Source organism: Ochotona princeps, chromosome 9 (assembly GCF_030435755.1).
Source record: "Ochotona princeps isolate mOchPri1 chromosome 9, mOchPri1.hap1, whole genome shotgun sequence".
In the NCBI taxonomy this organism is placed as follows: Eukaryota; Metazoa; Chordata; class Mammalia; order Lagomorpha; family Ochotonidae; genus Ochotona; species Ochotona princeps.
Genome location: NC_080840.1, coordinates 61,002,454 through 61,022,786, shown reverse-complemented (window position 1 = coordinate 61,022,786; position 20,333 = coordinate 61,002,454). Strand labels below are relative to the sequence as shown.

The following is a 20,333-nucleotide window of genomic DNA, read 5'->3' as shown; positions in this document are numbered from 1 at the left end:
ATAGAAATATTATACTGAATATAGAGAGGTGTTACTGTGACATCAGATCCAATTTTGGAAAATCCTCCAAAGACTTTTTAAGCAGATGATAACAAGTTCAAGACCAAAGCAGTCATTGTAATCTGTGCTATTATTGCATTTAATAGACAGCCTGGAATCTTGAATTGTACATAGACCAAGGGCTGAATTATTTTAAAACTAGTTCTGTCCTAATTTGCTTCTTTAAAAACTGGGCACCCAAACATGCGTTAAGTCTCTAGAATCCCCTTAGCACCAAATCAACTTGGGAACATGAAGTGGATGATAATAATATGATGGCTGTCCATTTACCACCTAGATGCCAGAAAACATGGCAAGATACATCCCTTCCTCTATCTCTTGGACATACCCATTCATTGATTCCAATCCCCTTGCTTTGTGAAAGAGGGATGACTCTATTCTCAATATCCATGTAAATTTGCTCTTTGAAATGATCTTAGTTGAGCTTTGAATTAAAAAACCAGCTATGTAAAAGGAAATTAGTGCTTGAGAATCAGGTACTCTTAGTACTCTCACATCCACTTATTTTAGGATTCAGCAATGTCTTATGTAATCTTTAACAATTCTGAGATACAGATGAGAAAACTGAAAATCAGAAGATTAACTGGAATAAACACAGTACATTAGGAATTTAATACAAGTCTCTTGCAGATCTAACACAGCTTCTGTTGGTCATTAGGTTGCCAAAAACGGAAAAGATTTTCACATAACTACAGTTTAACTTGAATTTATTTAAAACGGACCAGGCATCCATAGTAACTATAACTAAAGGAATGTTTAGTCTTTAACTGTCATTCTTTCTGTGAACCATGCTGTCTTTAAAAATCACAGCATTGCCCTTGTATACTTTCCTTACATAGAATGAAAATCTTGTTCTTGTTCACATTAAGTTCATGATTATTAAGAATAAATCGTAAGTCACCAAGATCATCAGTATTTTTACGAATTATTGATCTTTCTTGTCCCTTTGGAGCACCTAATCCAACCTCCTGAGGAATGCAGAATTACATCCAACTGTTGCAATGACAAGAAGCAATCCAGATTCTACGTTTCCTCTTGGTAACAGAGAAACCACTGTCTCAAGAGAGACAATACAGCTGTTAAATTACTGTTGCCCATTTTCCTGTGCCTCACCATGTTCACCATTTCCATATTAATTTGTGCAATAGGCTTTTTTTTAAAACAGCCCTTTAGCTGAGTTACCATTGGTCTCAGAGCATGATATCTATGTTCTTGTCTTCATATCATCCTACTTTCCTGATATATAAATGACATTCTCCTAAATTCAATATCCTGTATTTTTTTTCCACAAGCTGATTGAACTGAATGATGAAGCTGGTTTCCAGATTCACATTTTCACAGTTTCTGGATGCCTTACCACCTTATCTGTTCTTTTTTATTGAAATTGGCTGATTTTTTGGAAAAGAAGTCAAGTCAATGCAGGGAAAATTTTCACTGATAATTGCAATGTTTGAATCTGAAAGGAAAAAAGGTAACTTGAGAAGACGATATATGTATGCATTTGTGTGCATATACACACACTTCCAACGAACAGGAGTGTTGGGATGAACCACAATTCTATCTACCAAACTAAAAATGTTTGTTGCTTCTCAAGTAATGAGCTCAGGAAATTTAGGGTAATAATTGCATTATTTACAAATCCATGGATTTTTATTTTCAATACTAAGAACTGCATTGTAAAATGTACTTAGAATCCACATTAATAAGGAATTGTGAGTTTAATGAAGGTAGCTTGGGAAGGATAAATTGGGTTTCTTTAATTTATTCCTCCAAACAGGCAAATTTTAAGATCCTATAGAAACTTCCTCTTATGAAGTTTTGTTTGCAGCAGTACAACCAGGTAGAATACGCTGTCTCAGATGTTTCTGCATTTGAACATTGTTAAAGCTATGGATTTCCTTTCTTCTTTACAGTGAAGGAAAAGCATTTTATGGACAGTTATAAAATGCATATTTTAACCCAAAAGTCAATTTTTTCTGGTTAAAATGATTTAGATCTGAGTAAATATGTGCAGAATGCTTTCTGTTTTATGGCTACAACACAATGGAACCTATAAAGTTTGTCTTTAGAGGGATGTACTGTAATTCATACCATTCAGTAATTCTCATCAGCGCCCTGCTCTATCCCCAGGACAGGGTAACATTAGAAATTATATATCACCTGAGCATATGACACTGGTGTGTGACCTGTGACCTGACTGACCAAAACACCTACTCCAAGCTTGTTTTGGACTATGTGGGCATTATGATATATTAACCAAGTAAATTGGCCCAAATTCTTTTAAATTGTGTTTATGCTTTTGTTTCCAGAATGTTAATTATATTAGAGATAAATATGACTCCAGTGTGAAAGCAGTTCCGCAGTTGTGCGCATACATTCAAAAATGCCTCAAACTAGCAAGGATTTTATATCACTTACAAACCTTCCACGAGGCAGGGGAATAGAGAGCAGACATTCTTGAACTGAGCATTGTATGTCAAATGTGAAACCATATCAAACTTTTAAGGCAACTTGTGAACCTCTGAAACTAGGGAATTAACAGAACATCAAATCCAGCAAGATCACAAGGGGCCCAATCCTTATGCAACAAAATAATGCCATTGAGCCCTCATTAAAAGCCCATTTTGTCCTTCACCATCAAAGGCTGTGAGTGCACTAAGATCTTGGTTATATCATCAAGGATAACTAAAACAAGTGCCAACAGAAATTGTGCACTTTTAGTTCTCACATGTGTCCATCTGTTCACATATAAACATATATTCTGCTTTCTGTCTAATTCCTAAAATCTTGATATTGGAATACCCTGGGCTTTTGCCCATTTCCTAGGAATGCAGACATCACATAAGCTACTATTAACCCATGTGTGATCCACTTCCATGGTGGCTGGAAGGCTGCCAGTTACAACACATGGTGCCTGGTTAACAATGTCTTAAAATATAAATGAATTTATTTTTTTAAATTAACACATTTTTCTTATGGAAATACCTTAATAAGCCTTTATGCATGTAAAAGAATAGCCGCCATGTGGATTTTTTTTTTTACTCTTTCAAGACTTTTTTCAAGTCTATCATAAAGTTAACCATAAAAGTTTCTGAAACAATCCAGAATTTCTTGACAAATTTTAAAAAGGGCTTCAGTAAAGAATTTTGGTGACTATATAACAAAGATCAAATAGTTTTCCTTTACAATATGCTGTACTAAGGAGGCAAAGAAGGCAAGCCTGATGCTTAAATGTATGTGAAAACACCTCTGATTTCCCAAGTTTCCACATAACCATCGTAATAGTGCCTCGGCGACTAACCGCAAAAGTGATAGGACAGATGGAAGGTCTATGGTCCAGCATCAAACAAGTGAGGTTAGTACCTGATTCAATCTTACAATCATGCTCTGGGGCAGCCTTCAATGGACCATTTGTGGTGACCTCCAACCGGAAAGAGCTTGTTTCAAATGTATACACATAAATAATCATCCACACTCCACTTGGTTTACATGTACACAAAAGAACCAATTCCCACCTTTGAAAGTGTCTTAACACGTACAGTATTTCAACCGCCTTAATTATAGTTGAAGAAACATCATTAAGAGCCCTGGTCACATTGTCAACTGCTAACTAGTTACAATACTAAATAGTGAGAAGACTACCCAATTGCAAATGTTCCCAAAAAGTACGCAGATTTTTTTTAAAGAGATTTATCTCCACATAAAATACCTGCAAAGGAATGAGAAAACATCATCCAGAACTTTGGGAACTAAATCCTCAGGAAATAATTCTGCATCCTCCTCCAGAATCCCCTCCCAGCCACAGAAGTTGATAGGCCACTTAAAGCACTTAACATCACCAAAAGTGAGAGTACACAACTCTTCCTCCAGTAAACCTCTCCCACCTCATCCCCAATGGAGACAGTTATTTAGACTTGATGGGAGAAAATTACTAGCTCATCACTAACTAAATTAAACATCCACGCCACACCACTGTTCTCCTTTAAAATAACTGTTTTTGCCAGGAAAGTGCTAGGGACCCTAGCCACCCAAAAGCATGTTTCTGAAAACTTCTGCATGCAAACCTCTGTTGATCATCATCTCCCTGCACTATTGTCACACATATTGCTTCCCAGTGATGATGAAAACTCCGGGCATGTTGTAAAGTTGCTGAAATCTGAGCCCCTGCTTGTTTTCTCAAGTCTTGGACAAACATAACTTTAGATAGAGCAGAGCATAGGCATAAAGAAAGAGAAGCCAGCATTTTCATTTTCCTTTCATCTTAGTCATTCAGCCAGCCATTCAAGACCCTATTCAACAGAGCTTTTCATTATGCAAAAAAATGCTAATCCTTTTCCGATGCTTTCACACTTGTATAAACCCCCATTCCTCCAACTGAAAAGCAATTATATCAGTTTACCTTTCTGTCAAAAACAGGATTAATATTCCAATAACAGAATCTCCTTTCTTTTCCTATCTTTTTTTGCTTTAGGAAACCACAGATTATTAGTAGAGGCTTTCTTAGAACAAGAATACATTATTTTAAATATGATTATGTTAACCAATGGGTGGAAAAGAGAGAATAATAGAAGAAAAAGTCCTTCAGTTACTGCAGAAACTCTTTTCTGTGACAGAACTGACCTTCCCTTTACAGATTCCCAAAGAGAACGAGACTCACTCTGGTCTATTAATCAGAAACAAATTATGAAAGAATGTAGCTGGACTGGTTGACACTATCCCATCTTGGGAGACTCAGTAACAGCCTAGCAACAATGTCCTCTTCATGGATAATGAACAGCCATGACAAATGGGGCAGAGAAACTATTTATTTGCATATGCAAATTCTCACACAAGGGAAACATGTACAAACAAGTGTCATTATAAGGTGGATTAGGCAAACAACGCTTTCTTTTTAGGACATTCTGCAGCCCAGAACATTAGTCAGCACAATTAAACCAGTCACCATGGAGACTAATGAAATTTCACCATAGTATGAGTTAAATTAGATAGCTAGTTATGTGTTTCCACAATCCAACTTGAAATCCATTATTGTTTCAGAACAATGCAGCAATTGTGCCTAGCTGATCTTTGCCAGCTCAACAAGCTCCTAAGTTGACAATTTGCATATGTTAATATAATTAAGCACTAATTACATGAAACTTGTACATATTCACATGCACTTTCCCTGGGTGCTTCACAGTTTGAACCTTGGCCAAGTTTTTAACCCTTAGGATGGTCTAGGGATGGGGGTGGGGGGACAAAACAGTGGGTACAATCCCTAGGCAGACACAGAAAAGCTCCTCATTTATAAACACAAAGCTTAACCTGGCTTCTCATATTTCTAGCAACAATGGCAGAAAATGTTTTGTGAGTGTGTTAGAGATCAGGGCTAAAGAAGCCGGGGAGGGGGTACAGATTGGTCTTTAAAGACTCAGAACAACTATCTTCTCAAAGCAAAGCAGTAACATCCATTTCAAGATGTTCAGAAAGAATTTGTTCTCATTGACATTGTTGAACCTTGGGAGATGAGAATGGTTTGACAACAGCAAAAATAGCAAGTAGAAAAGGGAAAAGGAGTCAACAGTACCTAATGAGCTTTACATAAATATATGCAGAGGCAATTAAGCAATGTTAATTACTATGACAGCAGTTAATTGAATATAATTAGATATTTTAAGCCACTGAATAAAGCATAGTTAAGATTAATTTTATTGAGATTACTTGTAAATAAGGATAGATTAACTCTGTGTTTTGACAGGCATAAAAAGTAGTTCTGCAAATTAAGCAGGAGCGTGGCCACCAGTCCAAAAATCATATATTATTTTAATGTCACACCTCAGAATCATCTCCTTTATAAACATGACTTTTCAAACCCAAACAGACAGGAATCTTGAAGAAAAACAAACAGCTTGCGGAGATTAAAGAGCCTTTTGTCCTTTTTCATGTGCATTTCTTTTAACAGACTAAATTAAGCGAGTCTGGTGTACGTTTTTTAGGAAGGAACATTTCACACTGAATGGAAAAAATGTTCTATCACATATGAAATTCGTGCAGCTGTGCAGAATTTGGTCCAGATGGTTTGAGACTATAAAACACCACCGGATGATAGGCAGTAGGGCCTTCCCAAGATGATGTGATAAAGTCACAATCTTTTATTTTTGACCCCCCCCTCCAAATTTTTGTTTTGTGTTATTTCCCATCAAATCATGCATTTTCTTTCATCCCTGTGTTTGTCAGGCAAGGTAATAAGAGACATAGACCCTACTAAGTGCTGGAAACAAAATGTAGAAGGAATTGCAGAAGGCCTGCCTCATTTAACAGATATCAGCCAAGTCATTCAGCCACAAAAACACAATGATAGCTGTGACAACAATGTATGCAAATGACAGCACTTGCTTATTACTCTCACAAACATTGTTTCCTAAAAGTAAGTCGTAGCAAAACATTGCTAAATGAAAATCATCTCCCCTTCTCGCAATGCCTTCACACCAACCTGATTCATGGGAATTCTTTAAGAAAATTAACACAGTCCTCAAGAATGCTGAACAGATCACCAATAAGAAAGGAGCTTCGATTGATTTTGAAATAAATCAATAGCTGATTAACATAATATTTTAAGGCAGCAGAATGTATATCTCTTTACATATTACATACCCTTATATATTATATTTTCAATGCCTCTCAGCTGTTAATTGAACAAGGGCTTTACACTATTGAGCCTGGCTCTAACCCTGCCTCACAGCTTCTTAGGATGCCTTTAGTCTTTATAACGAAAATCCTAAAATGGTCTGTGAGACAAGACCACGACAAGCCATTCTGCAGTGAAAGATTTTAAATCATCTGGCCTCTTCTAATAGACTTGAGACTTATTGAGGTAGAAACCATAAAAAATGAAGAAGGGAAATTTAATCCCTGAAATATTGATTTGCACATTAATATCATATAGGCAGAGGGCAATTTGGCTTCGTGGAAATGACACATTGTCGACCCTTGGTGAAGTCAGAGCCAATCTAACTGCTGAACATGTCTGAATCTCAAGAGTTATTAAGGGCTTCCCTTCTTGCCTTTATGACTTTTCTTCAGCCTACCAATGCAATCTTAAATGTATTATCTTTAAGAAATAATTGTAAAACCTCAGGGGTTTTCCAGTTAATGGAAGGGAGGCCAAACCACATCAGATTCTGAAATGCAACATTAAACCCTTGCAATCAACAAAACCACCTCAGTTCTCATCCATCCAGTGCAGGATCTAATATTGTTATTAGAGATAATCAAATTTCATTGTGTAAATTTAGGCTCATGGTCAGAATGGAAGCAGTAAATTCTGCAATATTAAACAGCGATTTTCTCAGGCTCCTTGATGTTTTCTTTTCTTGCTGCAGCATCTTTTAAAATTACCCAACTAGCTCAAAATTAATGAACACATTGGGGCTCATTTGCTAAAAACTGCAGAAGACTACAATAGAGCTAGATGTGTCTGCCTCATTTTTAACTTGAAGTGGCAACTTTTACTTCTTAGACCCAGAGTTCACTCTCCCTGTCTAACCCTACAGTTAGTCCTATTGCGTTGACTTGAACAGCTGGTTTACCTGACCTTTCTTTGTTCCTTGGGTACATTTCACTTTTCAGATTTATGGTATTTCCCCCATATTTCATTGACTCTATCTTCATTGCCATAAAAATGAAAACACTTTAACACGAGTTTACTTTTTCTTAATCCAAAAGCAACCAGCTATTGAATAAATACACAGTGATGCTCTCTCCAGGTTACACCATAAATATTAAAACCATTAAAAAATAACTGTATAAACCTTATGATCCCCACACTGAAGCCAGGTGCAAAAGGTTAAAACAGCTGTCTAGCCATCTTTTATTTTTGTGTGCCTTCCTGCTGATTGAAACCGCAAACCTTGAAAACTATCAAATATTCCCTTAAGGATTTTTTTTTCAAGAAGAAGAAAAGAAAAGAAAAAAAAAACAGAAAGAAAACCTTCATTCTCTTTAATATGCCCCTCAGTGGAGAAGAAAACCCTTAAAATACAATCAGTCACAGAGGTAGTGAAATAATCCCGCATAGATCCTGTTTTTTTTTATTTAAACCATCCTTTCCAACAATTTCTACAGACAGTTGTTTTTATTCTTCAGTTAGAAAAGAGGAAAGAGGAAAAAAGAAAGAAAGTCTGAGCTTGCTCCGTCAGTTTTGCCAGTAAATACAAAGTAAAACAAGTGTTGATGGCACCGAGAGTGTTACATACCCGGGCTGTGTTTTTGCATTGCTCTCAATGGAAGCGATCGATGCCCTTGTCACTGTCGCGTCCCAATCGCAGCCAAGTCTCAGCCTTAATCTAAGCAACACCCGAAAAGGCAGCGGCAGCCACAGCCTCTCCCTCACTCTTCCATCCATCCACCCAACTAAAAATATAATACTACATATGAGCTTTAACCACTCCACGTTTATAGGGATCAAGCCACTGAAAATCCAGGAGAACACAATAAAAAAAAAAAAAACCCTCCTTCTGTCTCTTGTCTCTCTCTCTCCTCTCCCTCTCTCTCTTCCTCTCTCTCTCCTCTCTCTCTCTGTCTCTTTTGCCATCTACATGATCCTTGATTAAACATGGAATAGAGTTAATAAAAAAGGGGGGGGGGGAGGAAGGACTCAAGGAGAGGAAATGCAACTGTCAGAAATCGGGTCGGCCAGATTTCCTGGTGAACCTGCCTCTGTCTGAGTCAGTGTCAAGCCACCATCTTCAGCCAGTGAACTTGTCTTTGGGTTTTTGTTTGGCTGGGAGGGGGGGTTTGGGGGGGTGGGGGTTTGTTGTGTGTGTGTTTTTTGGGGGGGAAGGGGGAGGGGAAAGGCAAGGTGGGGGCCGGAGGTGGGGGGGAAGCAGGGAGAATGTGTGTCCGTGTGTGTTGAGTGTGAGTGTGTGTGTATGTGTGTGTGTGTAGGGGTCGGGGTTGGTGGGGGGGGGGGTAAAGTGTTTGCGATCTGAACCTTTGGTACCTACAAGGAGGGTGTCTCACCGAACGGTAGCTAAAACCTCACCAGAACCGCACGGAAGTGAGGAGCCGCGGCCAAAGGCGCCTGCCGGAGCCTCCTCTCCGGGCCGGACCCCAGCCCAGGCGGCCGAACGGAACCCCCAGCCCGGAACGCAGGTAACAAAAGAAATACAAACCAGTTCACCCTATGGGGGAGGGGGGTGGCAAGGTGAGGGACCTTCTGTAAGTTGGACATTGGCACAGAAACTTTATACAATTCCAGGAGAAATTTTATTCCCCTTTTGCTCCCCTTTTTACCACTAGAAAAGAACAGAAGGAAGCCGGGGGGTGGGGGGCGGTTAGAAGTAGCAGGAAGGCGAGAGCCGGCGCATTCCAGCCGCTCGGTCCTTAGCGACTGCCGGCCGGAAGGCGCGCTGGATGCCAGGAGAAGCAAGGGAGGTGAAGTTCATTTGTAGACAAGGAACCCTTTTCGGGTGGGGTGGTGGGGGGCGAGGAATGAATCAGTTCTCACAGCCGGCCACAGCCCCTCAATACACACACATACGCATCAGACACACATACGCATTCACACCCCTTGCCCTTTGCCAAAAAAGAAAGGAAAAGGATCCTTGATCCCAAGCCGCGGGCGCCCGTCCTCTTGTCTAACGCACGCCCGGCGGCTAACGCGCCCCTAGCGAGCTGCCGCCGCCGCCTCCCGGGTCCCCGGCCCCGAGGCCGGGCCATTCCGCCTCCTAACGGACCTGCCTTCCGTCCGCCGCCACCCGCCCCGGCAGCCGGGCGTCTACCTGCAGCCGCGGCTCCGGCCAGGGGAGCCCCGCGCCCCGCACGAACCCCCGGCCTCCGCCAGCCCCGCGCGGCAGGCGCCCTTGGGGAACTTGAGAAGGGGAAAGGAGGGGTGGAGAGGAAGAAAACCAAGGCAGGGGAAGGTGGTGGGGAGAGGGTGGTGGAAGAAGGGAGAGATGCCGAGAGAGGAGCTCCAAGTACCCCCCCCCGCCCCAACACACACACCCGGCCGACACCCAACGTTCAAACTTTGGAAGGCTGATGCCAAGAGTACAGCCATCCCGACCCGGGTGCGGGGGCGCGGGGCCAGTAGGGACCCCCACACTCCCCGGCCGTGCTGGCGGCGTCGCGGAGCTGACAGCTTTCCCTGCCGCGAAAATGCCCCCGGTCGGCGGAGAAGCAAGGCAGAAGCCCCGAAAAGAACGGGGAAAAAAGGAGAGAAAAACGCTCGGTCAAACGTGGACGATTCCCCCCCCCCCCCCAACACACACACACATACACTTGATCCAAAAGTTGAATTCGAAAAAACGCAGCCCCAAAAGAAAGTGGAAAAATCAGATCCCTTGGTGCCCCCTCCCTCCCTCGGCGGAGCAAACCCTGAGCCAAAAAAAAGGGGGAAAGAGATAAAAAAAAAAGGGGGGCAGAGCGGAAGAGATGGTCGGGATGAGGAGATGTGCGCGAGCGAGCGAGCGCGAGCGAGCGAGGGGCAGAGAGGGAGAGGCGGAGAGGGAGAGGGCGAGAGGGAGCGAAATATCAAAGATTGTGCAAGATCAGGCTGGAAAGATAATCGATACTCGACCTAAATTTAACACAAACTACTCAATAAAAGTTAAAGAAAAAACTTACTTTCCATTTCCCCTGCAGTTCCTACTCGATCTTCGCCTCTTTTTTGTTTTGCTTTTATTTTACTTACAGCTGATCACATCCAAGTAAAACGAGAGGGTTCATTAAAAAATAAAAAAAATAAAAAAATAATCCTCGAACTTTATTGGGTGAAAATAAAAACGCTGGAGCAGAAAGTGGGGGGCATGGAGCGGTCCTCGGGGGTCCGGGAGGAGTTAAAGCATGTGCCGACCGCGGTCTCGCTGTTTGGTTGTGAAGGGGTTGGGAAAAGGAGGAAAGGAAATGAAAATCCGATATGTCTTTATTCTGCTAATTATTATCGTTTTAGCCCTGTTTAAAAAAATGGCTGATTAAGTTGAGTGCGCATGTCTTTGTGTGTCTATTCCCGATATGCACTCTGGGAATGAGAGAGGAGAGCGAGGGAGAGGGAGAGGGAGGGGGGAGAGAGAGGTGTAATTAGTGAGGTGATCAACATTCCCCAGACTGCAAATGACGCGCAGCCGGGACTCAGAGCGGCCCGAGAGCCTCACAGCTTCCGAGGCTCGCAGCGCTGCGGCTGGAGCCCGGGACGCGGCGACTGCGGACAGGACGGGCAGTGGGGACTCCGGGGCTCGCACCCCACGCGCCCCTGCGCACGACTCCCAAACTTCCTTACACACACACACACACACACACGCACGCACACCCCAAAGAAGGAAGAAAAAAAAAACTGCCACCAAAGCAATGTCCTTTATCCATCTGAGGTCCTTTTTTTTTTTTTTTAATGTAGCACAGTAATTACTGTTCCCTCAGAGATTTGTTTACTAGGAAGCTTTCCACGGAAATATGAGTTAAGGTAACTTGCCTCCGCCTCACTTGTTCTAGAAGGCCCAGAAAAGCACTTTTAATGGCAAAACGCAGGGGCTCAAGTGAATATGCAGATGTATGTAAATCAAGGGTGCCTGACTGTGTGCAAACAGCGCTCAAGCCAGGCTTGCTCCAGCGAGGGAGGCAGAGTGCCTCCGCAGGCGTTCTTCAACTGGCCTAGCCAGCAGAGGAAGGCAACCCAGCGCCAGGGAGGTGGAGGCGTTTAGTTTGGGAAAAGTAAACTTCCAAATGAGAGTAAGTAGTTGTTTGCCAGGGTGATAGTGGGGGTCCATTTCTTATCTTTATGCAATATTCTTCGATGTTTTATCAGAACTGTGTAAGTTCAATGTAATAGCTTTAGCAAGACTTAGGGAGAAAAAAAATCCCTTTCATCTTTCAAGACTGTTATCTTTCTTGAAGCACATTAGGATGGATTTTAAAACCCCACTACAGATCTCATTAGAATGAAATATACTTAGTATTTTTCTGGTGCAAAATTTAAGGTAGATGATCTCTCATTTGAAAATCTAATTATCTCTTTCCAGTATTACAAATGTGAATGTGAGTGACACTTTCATTAAAAGATAATTAACTAAAATTAGGAATAGATGTACTTTTAAATACTCTCTACCGAATATGGAATATATACCTACAGATGTATGTACTCCAATATCCAGATAGCATCCTGCCATGCTATTACGCCAGAGGTCCCAAATAGGCACCGTCAGTGTAATATTTCAAAAATAGAAATTCCGGGGAGAAAGTGAGAGCAACAAATCAAGCGATCTAAACCCATTCAATACTTGCGATGTCTGGCTTCCTGGACAGGTGAGGCATAAGTTGCTTTTGAGTTGACAGGCCTTTGAAGTTCTGGATCACCAGGATCTGCCTCAAAATCTTGTCTTAGGCCTTAAGCGCCCAATCCACCAAACAGCCACAGAAAGGTTTATCTCACAAGCGCTGGGAACTGCAGAGGCTGCAAACAAGTGCCTTTCCGGCCTACAACCTCGCATTATCAGGGAACATTCCCCCCAAAGCCTGGGACTGTGGCAGATGGAAATAAAAACCCAACACCTGGAAGGTTACAAGCACAGTCCTCCCAGGAGCAGACCTAGGCCCAGGTCAGGGGAGCAGGTTGCCTTCAACAGCTGGCTAAGGTTACCAGGAAAGTTCAGAGGTTGGAGGGGGAGAATAAAGCCTGGATATGGTCCTTATAGAGTGTAAAAGCCAATCAGCACCTTAGGAATCTGGAGCATGCAGAGACCAAAGCTGCTCAACAGTAACAGAAAGAGAATGATACATCTCTCCATTCAAGAGTCCACGCCATTTCCAACTTTTGTGATTAGTTCTCCTGCTCAAAGTGAAAGGCAGGCTTCTGCTTAAGATTTTTTAAAGTGATTTGTTTACAGCCCCACCTTCCCAAAGCCACAAGCACCCCCAATTTGCTGGCAGTATCTGATTGCATCTCAGTGGGGTTTATCCATGTGCCTGAAGAAACAGACAAACACACAGGGGTAAAATTCCAATTCCCTGTTACTTGCAAGTGGAAAAGGTGTTTATGTAGCATTACTGTCTACCAAAAACTACCCCAAAGAGCAAACATTCTGTTTGTTTTGGGGGGTGTCAGGGGAAAAGGGGAGACCTAATATATCCTTGGAGCTGTGTGCACAGGGCTCGGGGCTTTTAAAGAGACTGAGGGGAAATTAAGGCAGGGAAACTTTCAAATCAGCCAAGATCAAGCCCTTTGCGGGGGAGAGGGCTCCATGTACAAGCACCCTGATGGAAAAACCATTTCCTGCGATTTCAGACGGGTAAATGCGTATGATGAAGGAAACACCTGAGAACAATAAGTCTGTTTCAGGCTCAGGTGAAGAAAGGGGTCCATTTCTGGCAGGGGAAAACAGGGAAATGATGATGATTTCGTTTTCTTTATTTCTTTGCTTTTTTTCTCCCTGAAACATCATCAGTAACATTAATGTCAATGTCAAAACAGCAAACGTCAAATCGTTTAAAAAAATTGGTGACTATTTCTTCCCTATGCTAGCCCACTACCATCTTGGAAAACTGTGTGCGTGTGTGCGTGTGTGCGTGTGTGTGTGTGAGTGTGTGTGTAGCGGTTATTGAATTTTAAGAAAACAAAAGGAAAGAGGAATTGTGAAAGGGGTACCCACTTTTGTAATCCCTGCTTTTTCTGGAGAGTGTTCGCCTCCTAACGTGCGTGTGCGTGTGTTTTGTTTTTAATCATCTTTCCTGTCTTCTTTCGCCTCTTTCCTAAGAACAGAGGCTGGGGGTGAGGGTCGGGGGTTAATGGGTTGAGGGGAAGGGGCAGAGAGGGACGAGAGCAGAGTCAAGGGTTTCCTCCAGGGCTTGGCCTCAGCGCGAGGACGCCTGTCGGGCGAGAAGCGGCCGCAGGTTTGCGCGGGGTGGGCGCGGAGGCGCGGGGCGCGGCGCCGCGGGCAGGGGCGCGGCGAGGCGGGCGAGCCCGAGCCTTGCCCGCCGGCTGCTCCGGGCGCGGGCGCGATCCGCGCCGCTCGACCCGGCTGCGCCCCTCCGCTGCGGCCCCGCGCACTCCTCCTCGGCCCCGAGCGCCAGGAGCCCCAGCTGCGGCCCCCAGGCTCTCTGCGGACCCCTTGCCGTCCACCTTTGACCCCCTGTCCTTTCCCCCGCCCCCATCCCGCTGTCCCTAAACTATGCGCGAACCCGCCGCGGCTACCGCCCTAGCGAAACGCTGGCTACTTTTTTTTTTTTTTTTAATTGCAAAGTGAAATGGGCAGAGGTTTCACTGCCTCACCGGGAACTTTCCCCCAGCCCCTCGCCCATGCTCTCCGGGGCTACCGGGGGCCGAGCCGGTCCAAGGCAGAGCCCCGGGGACCCTAAAGCTGAGCACCGAGTTGGGGCAGAGCCAAAGAGCGATACCAGGTGGTTTGCGTGTTGAGTTGTTGGAGGCAAGAAGTAATTAACATTGAGACAAAAAAAGTAATTTCCACTTCTTGACTTCTTCTTCCCCCATTCCCCACCGCCCCCTCCCCTTGCTCAGCGCCTTTCATTTCCCGAATCTACACCGAGGACATTCTGGGCTTTCAGCCGCTGTAATGAGTCTTTGGTTGTGTGTGCGTCCCTTCTCCGCCCTGCTCTCCCCGGATCACTAATAAATACCCCCACCTCCCTCTCGCCCCCGTCCCGCCAGCTCCAGACCAATGCCCCGCTCAAGGGAAAAAGGCTCCCTGTCTTTTGACCGCTCTTCCGGGGTCTATAGATGAGCTCAGTTTGAAACGAGGCATTACAAGATTTCAGCGTTAGAAACCCTTTATGTCACCACGGACACTTTCAGATCCTTGGCGTCCCTCCTCCTTCCCTTTTTTTGTTGGGTCTTTTCCACCCGGGGGCTATTTAACAAAGGCAATGTGTTAACTAACATTTTTTGTTTAACTCAGCAACTGCTTTTTCCAAAACACATTGAAGCCTGATACTCCGCGCTGTGTGTGTGTGTGTGTATGTGTGTGTGTGTGTGTTTCACAACATGGGGGGTAATCTGCGTGGAAGGGGGGGGTCTGGATAGAGGAAGGAGTTGCGAAGAGGACAGAATGAGGAAGGTGCAGGGCTTGCTTGCGAAGGTGCACACATACCTTGTAGTTACAGTGAACAAATTCCAGGAAGTGTGTGTGCCTCTGTGTGTGTTTGTGTGTTGGGGAGGGAGGGGGACGTCTTATTACCCATGAAGAAACACTGTTTTCTTGAGGATTAACCAGACAGGGTATTTAAAATATGACCTAACATTGGGACTGGACACTCTCTTTGATGGTGCGAGTGAGCTGAAGGAAATGAAATGCTGAAAAGAAAGCTTTTGAGTCTGATTGTGTGTGCCCATAGTCTCCGTAGGCAGTTCAGTCCTCTGATTCCCTCCCTCCTCTACGCTTGCCCTTATCACCTCCACGGTCTTTTATTTAATGGTCAAAATGTCCCCCTCCTGCTTTCCAGTCTTCCACATTCTTGTCTGTTTATCTCTCTTCTTATTTTTTTTTTTAATTTTTAACCTAATAGTTAATTTGTTGTAGCATTTCCCCTCTGTATCTGGATGGGCTAATCTTTTTTTTTTTTTCTGTTTTTAATTGGGGGTGGAAAAGTGGTTGCCACTGTAAAGTTAGGCACAGGTAAATAAAGGAAGGAGAAGGTAGCAGGAACAGTGTCTGGGGAAGGAAGAATTAAGGGAAAAGGAAAGGGAAAGGGGGAACTGAGAAAGAGAAAAGTCAGACGCCCTCTGGCCTTTCCGGGGTCAGAGCTCAGCCAGGGCTGTGACCTCTTCTCCCTGGAGGCAGCCAGCCCAGTGTTTATAAACAAAATCTGGCAGGACTCTCGGGGAAACAATGGCAGTTCACTAACTTCACAAGCACTTGCGCAGCTCTTATGCAAATTAATGAGGACCCCCTTGTCACCATCCCTACCCCACAACTCCCACAAACACCCATAAACACACAACCAAAACCCAAGATCATAATAAGCACACCCTCCTCAAACACACACGGAGACATTTCCAACAAGAGTAGCCAATGAAAATTTTACATTCTGTCTGGGGAAGCTTTCCAGGAGATGATCCAGATGGGAGCAGAGAGACCAGTTAGAGGGCAGAGAGACGGGAGAGAGAAGGACTGTGATTTCACTGAACAGCAGGCAAAGTTGTAATATTTTTATCATCTAAAAGCATCTTTCCCTAGTTAATGAAATGCTATCTAGACAACACACTGGAAAGTCACCAGATAAAATTATTTTAAAGCAGGACATCGCATCCACCCAAACATCCACATTTCTCAGACAAACGTGCAGATATTTGCAATCGAAGAAAAGCCACCACCTCTGTTGTACTGTTGCTAAATGCTCCACACAAAAGCACCAGTAAATCCTACAGCGAACAAACAGCCCATCTGATCTAAGTTACAAAATGTATAATCAAATCCTTCTTTAATTGCAGAAGGCATTTAGCAGAAACTGAATGAATCAAAGATTTTTAAAAAAACTGTTGTCTGCCAAGGTACAGAAATGATAGTGTTACCTTACATAATAAACCAAAATTCCATACCAGAAATGCATTACAAGGTAGAAAAAAATATGCAGAAGCTAACAAAATGCATGAAATTATTCTCAAACTTTTACTTTAAAATAGTTATTTGTGCAAGTCTAAAAGGAAAATGTTAAAGAAAATGTACCTCAGAGCCAAAAGATGATCTCCTTTCTTCTTTGTCTATCAGTCCCCTGTTAAAGCATATGGAAAATGTTTTCAAAATGCCCAGATTTGGCACATTGTCATTGCAAAGAGAGGAGCGCAGTGATGCTGTTAGAGAAAATGGGAAATAAATTCAGGATTGGGTGCTGCCTCCTTCAATGCGGATTTATCTAAGTTTAATTTAATATTCCGCAATCACTGGGTGATCGCATATAATTCACCAAGATTTTTAAAGGGCCTTATTTAAATACCTTGAGCAACAAGAGAATGAAATTTAAGCCATTTCAGCCATTGCTTATATTTTTTGTTTATTTTCCTATTAGGATAACTTCAAGTGGCAACTTCTAAATATTAAGAGGAAAACGATGGACGCTTAGATTTTTTAAAGGGAGAGTCTTAAAGGGAAGCGTTGGCTTTATTAAGATCATTCTGAACGTAAAATCAAAAAGCACAAAATGGTTGTTTGTAAAACACTAAACCTTTAATCGATTTTATTGGCATTCGGATCGATTAGATAAACGGAAATCTATAGCAAACATCAAAGCATTTAAAACATTTTCTCTATCTCATTTATAAACAAAACTTTTCTTTTCAGCAGAAAAAAATGATTATCAAACGACTAACAGGAAATTCTTCAGATATCAAATTACGATAATAAAATTATTTCCACATGGAAAGGGGTAATGACAATGATGATAGTAATTACAATAATGAATAATTCAACAACCCTTTGACATGTATGGAAGAACCGCGAGCAGAAACGGCGTTGGAAGGGGGGCTACTTCAAAATAAATACTTTCTTTATTTCTAAAAGAATATTTATTTTAGGGACATCTCCAGGGGAGTAGCTTAGGTGTGTCTGCTGGACTGTCATTCCCCTTGCAGATGCAAACGAGTCGATTTTGTTTGATGGCGGTTTTTCTCCCAAATTGAGTTACTTATTAGCAAAAATTAATATGCAAATAAGTAAAGTGGTGGAGCCCTACCAGGTTTACAAAGTTATGTCCGGACCTGTCTTCCTGAAGCCGTACTAGGTGATTCTCAGATGATGGAAGGGTGGGTGTGTGTGTGTGGGAAGACTCACCTCCCCAAACCTGAAGTACAGGAAAACGATTTATTTGGGCATATGAAAAGTGCTGTCCAGAGAAATGCAGCAATCAGAGCTTAAGGCGTGCTGGCTGCGGCAAGAGGAAGTGTTGCTGTAACGGGTATTATGTTTATTTGTTAAAGAAAATCAATGGAAGTGGCTGTAAAGTAGTTAGTGAGGCGTGTGTTTGGGACTCGCGGGGAATCGTGCCTTCAGCAGGCTGTTGCAGCCGCTCCTGTCACTGCCACCGAAGTCCCCGCGTTTCCCGGAGCCCGGGCGCGGGTTGCGCGGCACCTGGCGCCCTGCTTGCCGTCCGGCCCTGCGCTGCGCCGGTCCGTGGCACGTGTACGCGGACGCCTGCGCTCCCTGCCCGCGCCCTGCGCCCTCGCCTCGGCTGCGGGACTCCCGCTCCGTCTAGTAGTCTGTGATGGCCTTCCCAAGCCCTGCCTCAGCCTCTACACAGCACCTTTTTTCCCTCCTTCTGCTTACTGACTTGTGTCATTTCCTACTTGCTGTAAGTCAAGAGCCTGAACTTCTAGATTCTTTTACATCTGCTGGAATCGTCCGCTTCTGAACGTGCAAGTCGCTTTGGTGAATCTCCCGGCACAGTTTCCGTTGCCCAGCCCCTCCCCCTATTTCTCTCTCTTGCCAGTTATTTAGCACCGGGGTCTTCCTTCCCTCGCACTTGCGTCCTCTCCCCCAGACATTCCAGAGAGTTCTCATCACACCAGAATGCGCTCTTTGCCTCCTCCTGTTACTCCGCTTGGCCTGGGAAGTGAAGGGGGGCGGGGGAAAGATTTTGAATTGAACTCCCAGGGGCTTTATTCTATTCTTTTAACAGCTCTACTTTCCCTTTTCTTCTTTGCGTAACCTTCACCTACCTACTAATTTATAACAGAAGCGGACTCTTTCCCTTTCGTTTCCCAGTTTACAGTTTCCGTCTGGGTTGCGCACTGCGCTCGCTGGTTGCCCCACCCCACGTCTGCCTTGCCGGTTGCCGGCCCAGGCAACTCGTTCCTTTTACTAGGGTGCCGTCTAATTTCACTTTTCTCGGAGCAAGTTGCTTGCCCAGGTCCAGCGTTGCCGCATGGCGCCTTTTTTTTTTCTTGGGCAGGGTACTTCAACTGCCCAAATGAACTTGGTAAGGTTTGGGGTCAAGTGTGTCAACTCCTTGGGGCCCTCATAACACCTCTACTCCCAGTGCTACCGCCCACCCCGTTCAAGTCTGGTGTGGACAATAACGAATTCTGCAAGCCTTTTCCTCTCAGCGCGTGCAGATTGCCTAAGAGTTATCCCCGAGCGGGACTCAGACACCCCTTCCCGCCGCCACCCGCCTCATATCTGCTGGCTCTCAGTGGTCCCCATTTCTACCGTCTGCCCTCTGTCCTGCTTCCCTGTCTGGCAGCCTCAGCTGCAACAGGGGAGCGCAGCCTAAAGATCTCTTCCTCTTCTTGTTTCTAGCTACTGCAGCTGCCACTGAAATTCGCTGTGGCCGCTGCCTCTTCCCGCTTTAATCCCAGACCTCCAGTCATTGGGCAGCTCCTCAGAGGCAAGAAGTCAACACCATGGCAACCCGACAAGCCTATCAAATCACCGGCTGGCGTGACCGCAGCAACCCTGCAGGCAGGAGTGGGCCTGGCGGAAGAGCCAGAGTGGCCACTGTGCTCAGGTACACAGCCTGGGAGTGGACAGCAGCTGCCGGCCTCCACGTTGTGGGCTACATTCTTGTGCACCAGCCAGAAAAGTCCATACCTGTACCTTATATGCCTTTTTAGACTCCGGAGAAGGAAGAAGTGGAGAAGGGAGATGATTATAGATTTGGAAGAGTTGCAGAAGAAACTTGTAAATGAGAAGGAATCCAGGTCCTAGAAACTGTAGACTAAAGATGCCTTGTGCGCCAGCCGCGGGTGAAACCAAGCCCCAGGAATCTCAGAACCAAGTGTTAAGGGGTTTGCATAAAGACGCGGAATTTACTTGGCTGGTTCTAACATTGGGTTAAAGAGTATGGATACAACAGTCTGTTCCAGAGTTCCCAAAGAATGGAGGAAACTGTTGCATTGCTAAGCCTGGCTTACAGGCTAAGCAAGGCAAATTGAATGCCTCAGAAATTACCTAAACTTTGCCTAAAGCTGGCCTTACCTTGTTTGTCCATAAGATCTGTTATTTCGTGTTCTAGGTCTTGTTCCCTAACGGGAAGATGCAGAGGAGCATAGAATAATGTGTAAGTTCCTTTCCGGCCTACCTGGTCTTCCGGTTTCTTGGTTTTATTTAAGGGAGATGGAAAAAGATGGGAATTTCACTAACATTTTAGAGGACTGTGTTAATTACCATAAGATACGCGGAAATTGCACCGTTCTCTTCTGACTTTACATCAGTTATTTTGAGAAACACTCAACCTTTTATTTCTTCACAACACAATTTCATTGTGAAATATTTGACAAATATTTGTGCACAAATAAGAATGTTATCATTCTTATTGATTATATAGATACATAAAAGAATATGTTCTTCTTGATCATT

General features: G+C 43.8%; 2 protein-coding genes across 2 annotated transcripts in view; one reads left to right on the top strand and one right to left on the bottom strand.

Moving 5' to 3' along the window:
- Nucleotides 1-8,427, bottom strand: part of ZFHX4 (zinc finger homeobox 4) — a 194,914-nt gene extending 186,487 nt beyond the window's left edge. The window contains exon 1 of the mRNA XM_058668754.1: nt 8,295-8,427. The gene's annotated coding sequence lies outside the window, so the exon portion shown is untranslated. The remainder of the gene's footprint in view (nt 1-8,294) is intronic.
- LOC131481113 (uncharacterized) lies at nt 7,012-20,015 on the top strand. Its single transcript, XM_058668409.1, has 3 exons — nt 7,012-7,032; nt 9,016-9,192; nt 19,275-20,015. Exons 1-3 carry the CDS (start codon nt 7,012-7,014, stop codon nt 19,680-19,682), a joined length of 606 nt encoding a protein of 201 aa, XP_058524392.1. The 3' UTR covers nt 19,683-20,015.
- The last annotated feature ends 318 nt before the right edge of the window (nt 20,016-20,333 follow it).

What these genes read in the sequence shown, in the direction of transcription:
- LOC131481113 (XM_058668409.1), top strand. Translation starts at nt 7,012, where the DNA reads ATGACACATTGTCGACCCTTG. An exon ending in TGACACATTGTCGACCCTTG is followed by an intron (nt 7,033 to 9,015) that starts GTGAAGTCAGAG and finishes GGGGGGGTAAAG; the next exon opens with TGTTTGCGATCTGAACCTTT. An exon ending in ACCCCCAGCCCGGAACGCAG is followed by an intron (nt 9,193 to 19,274) that starts GTAACAAAAGAA and finishes TCTTGTTTCTAG; the next exon opens with CTACTGCAGCTGCCACTGAA.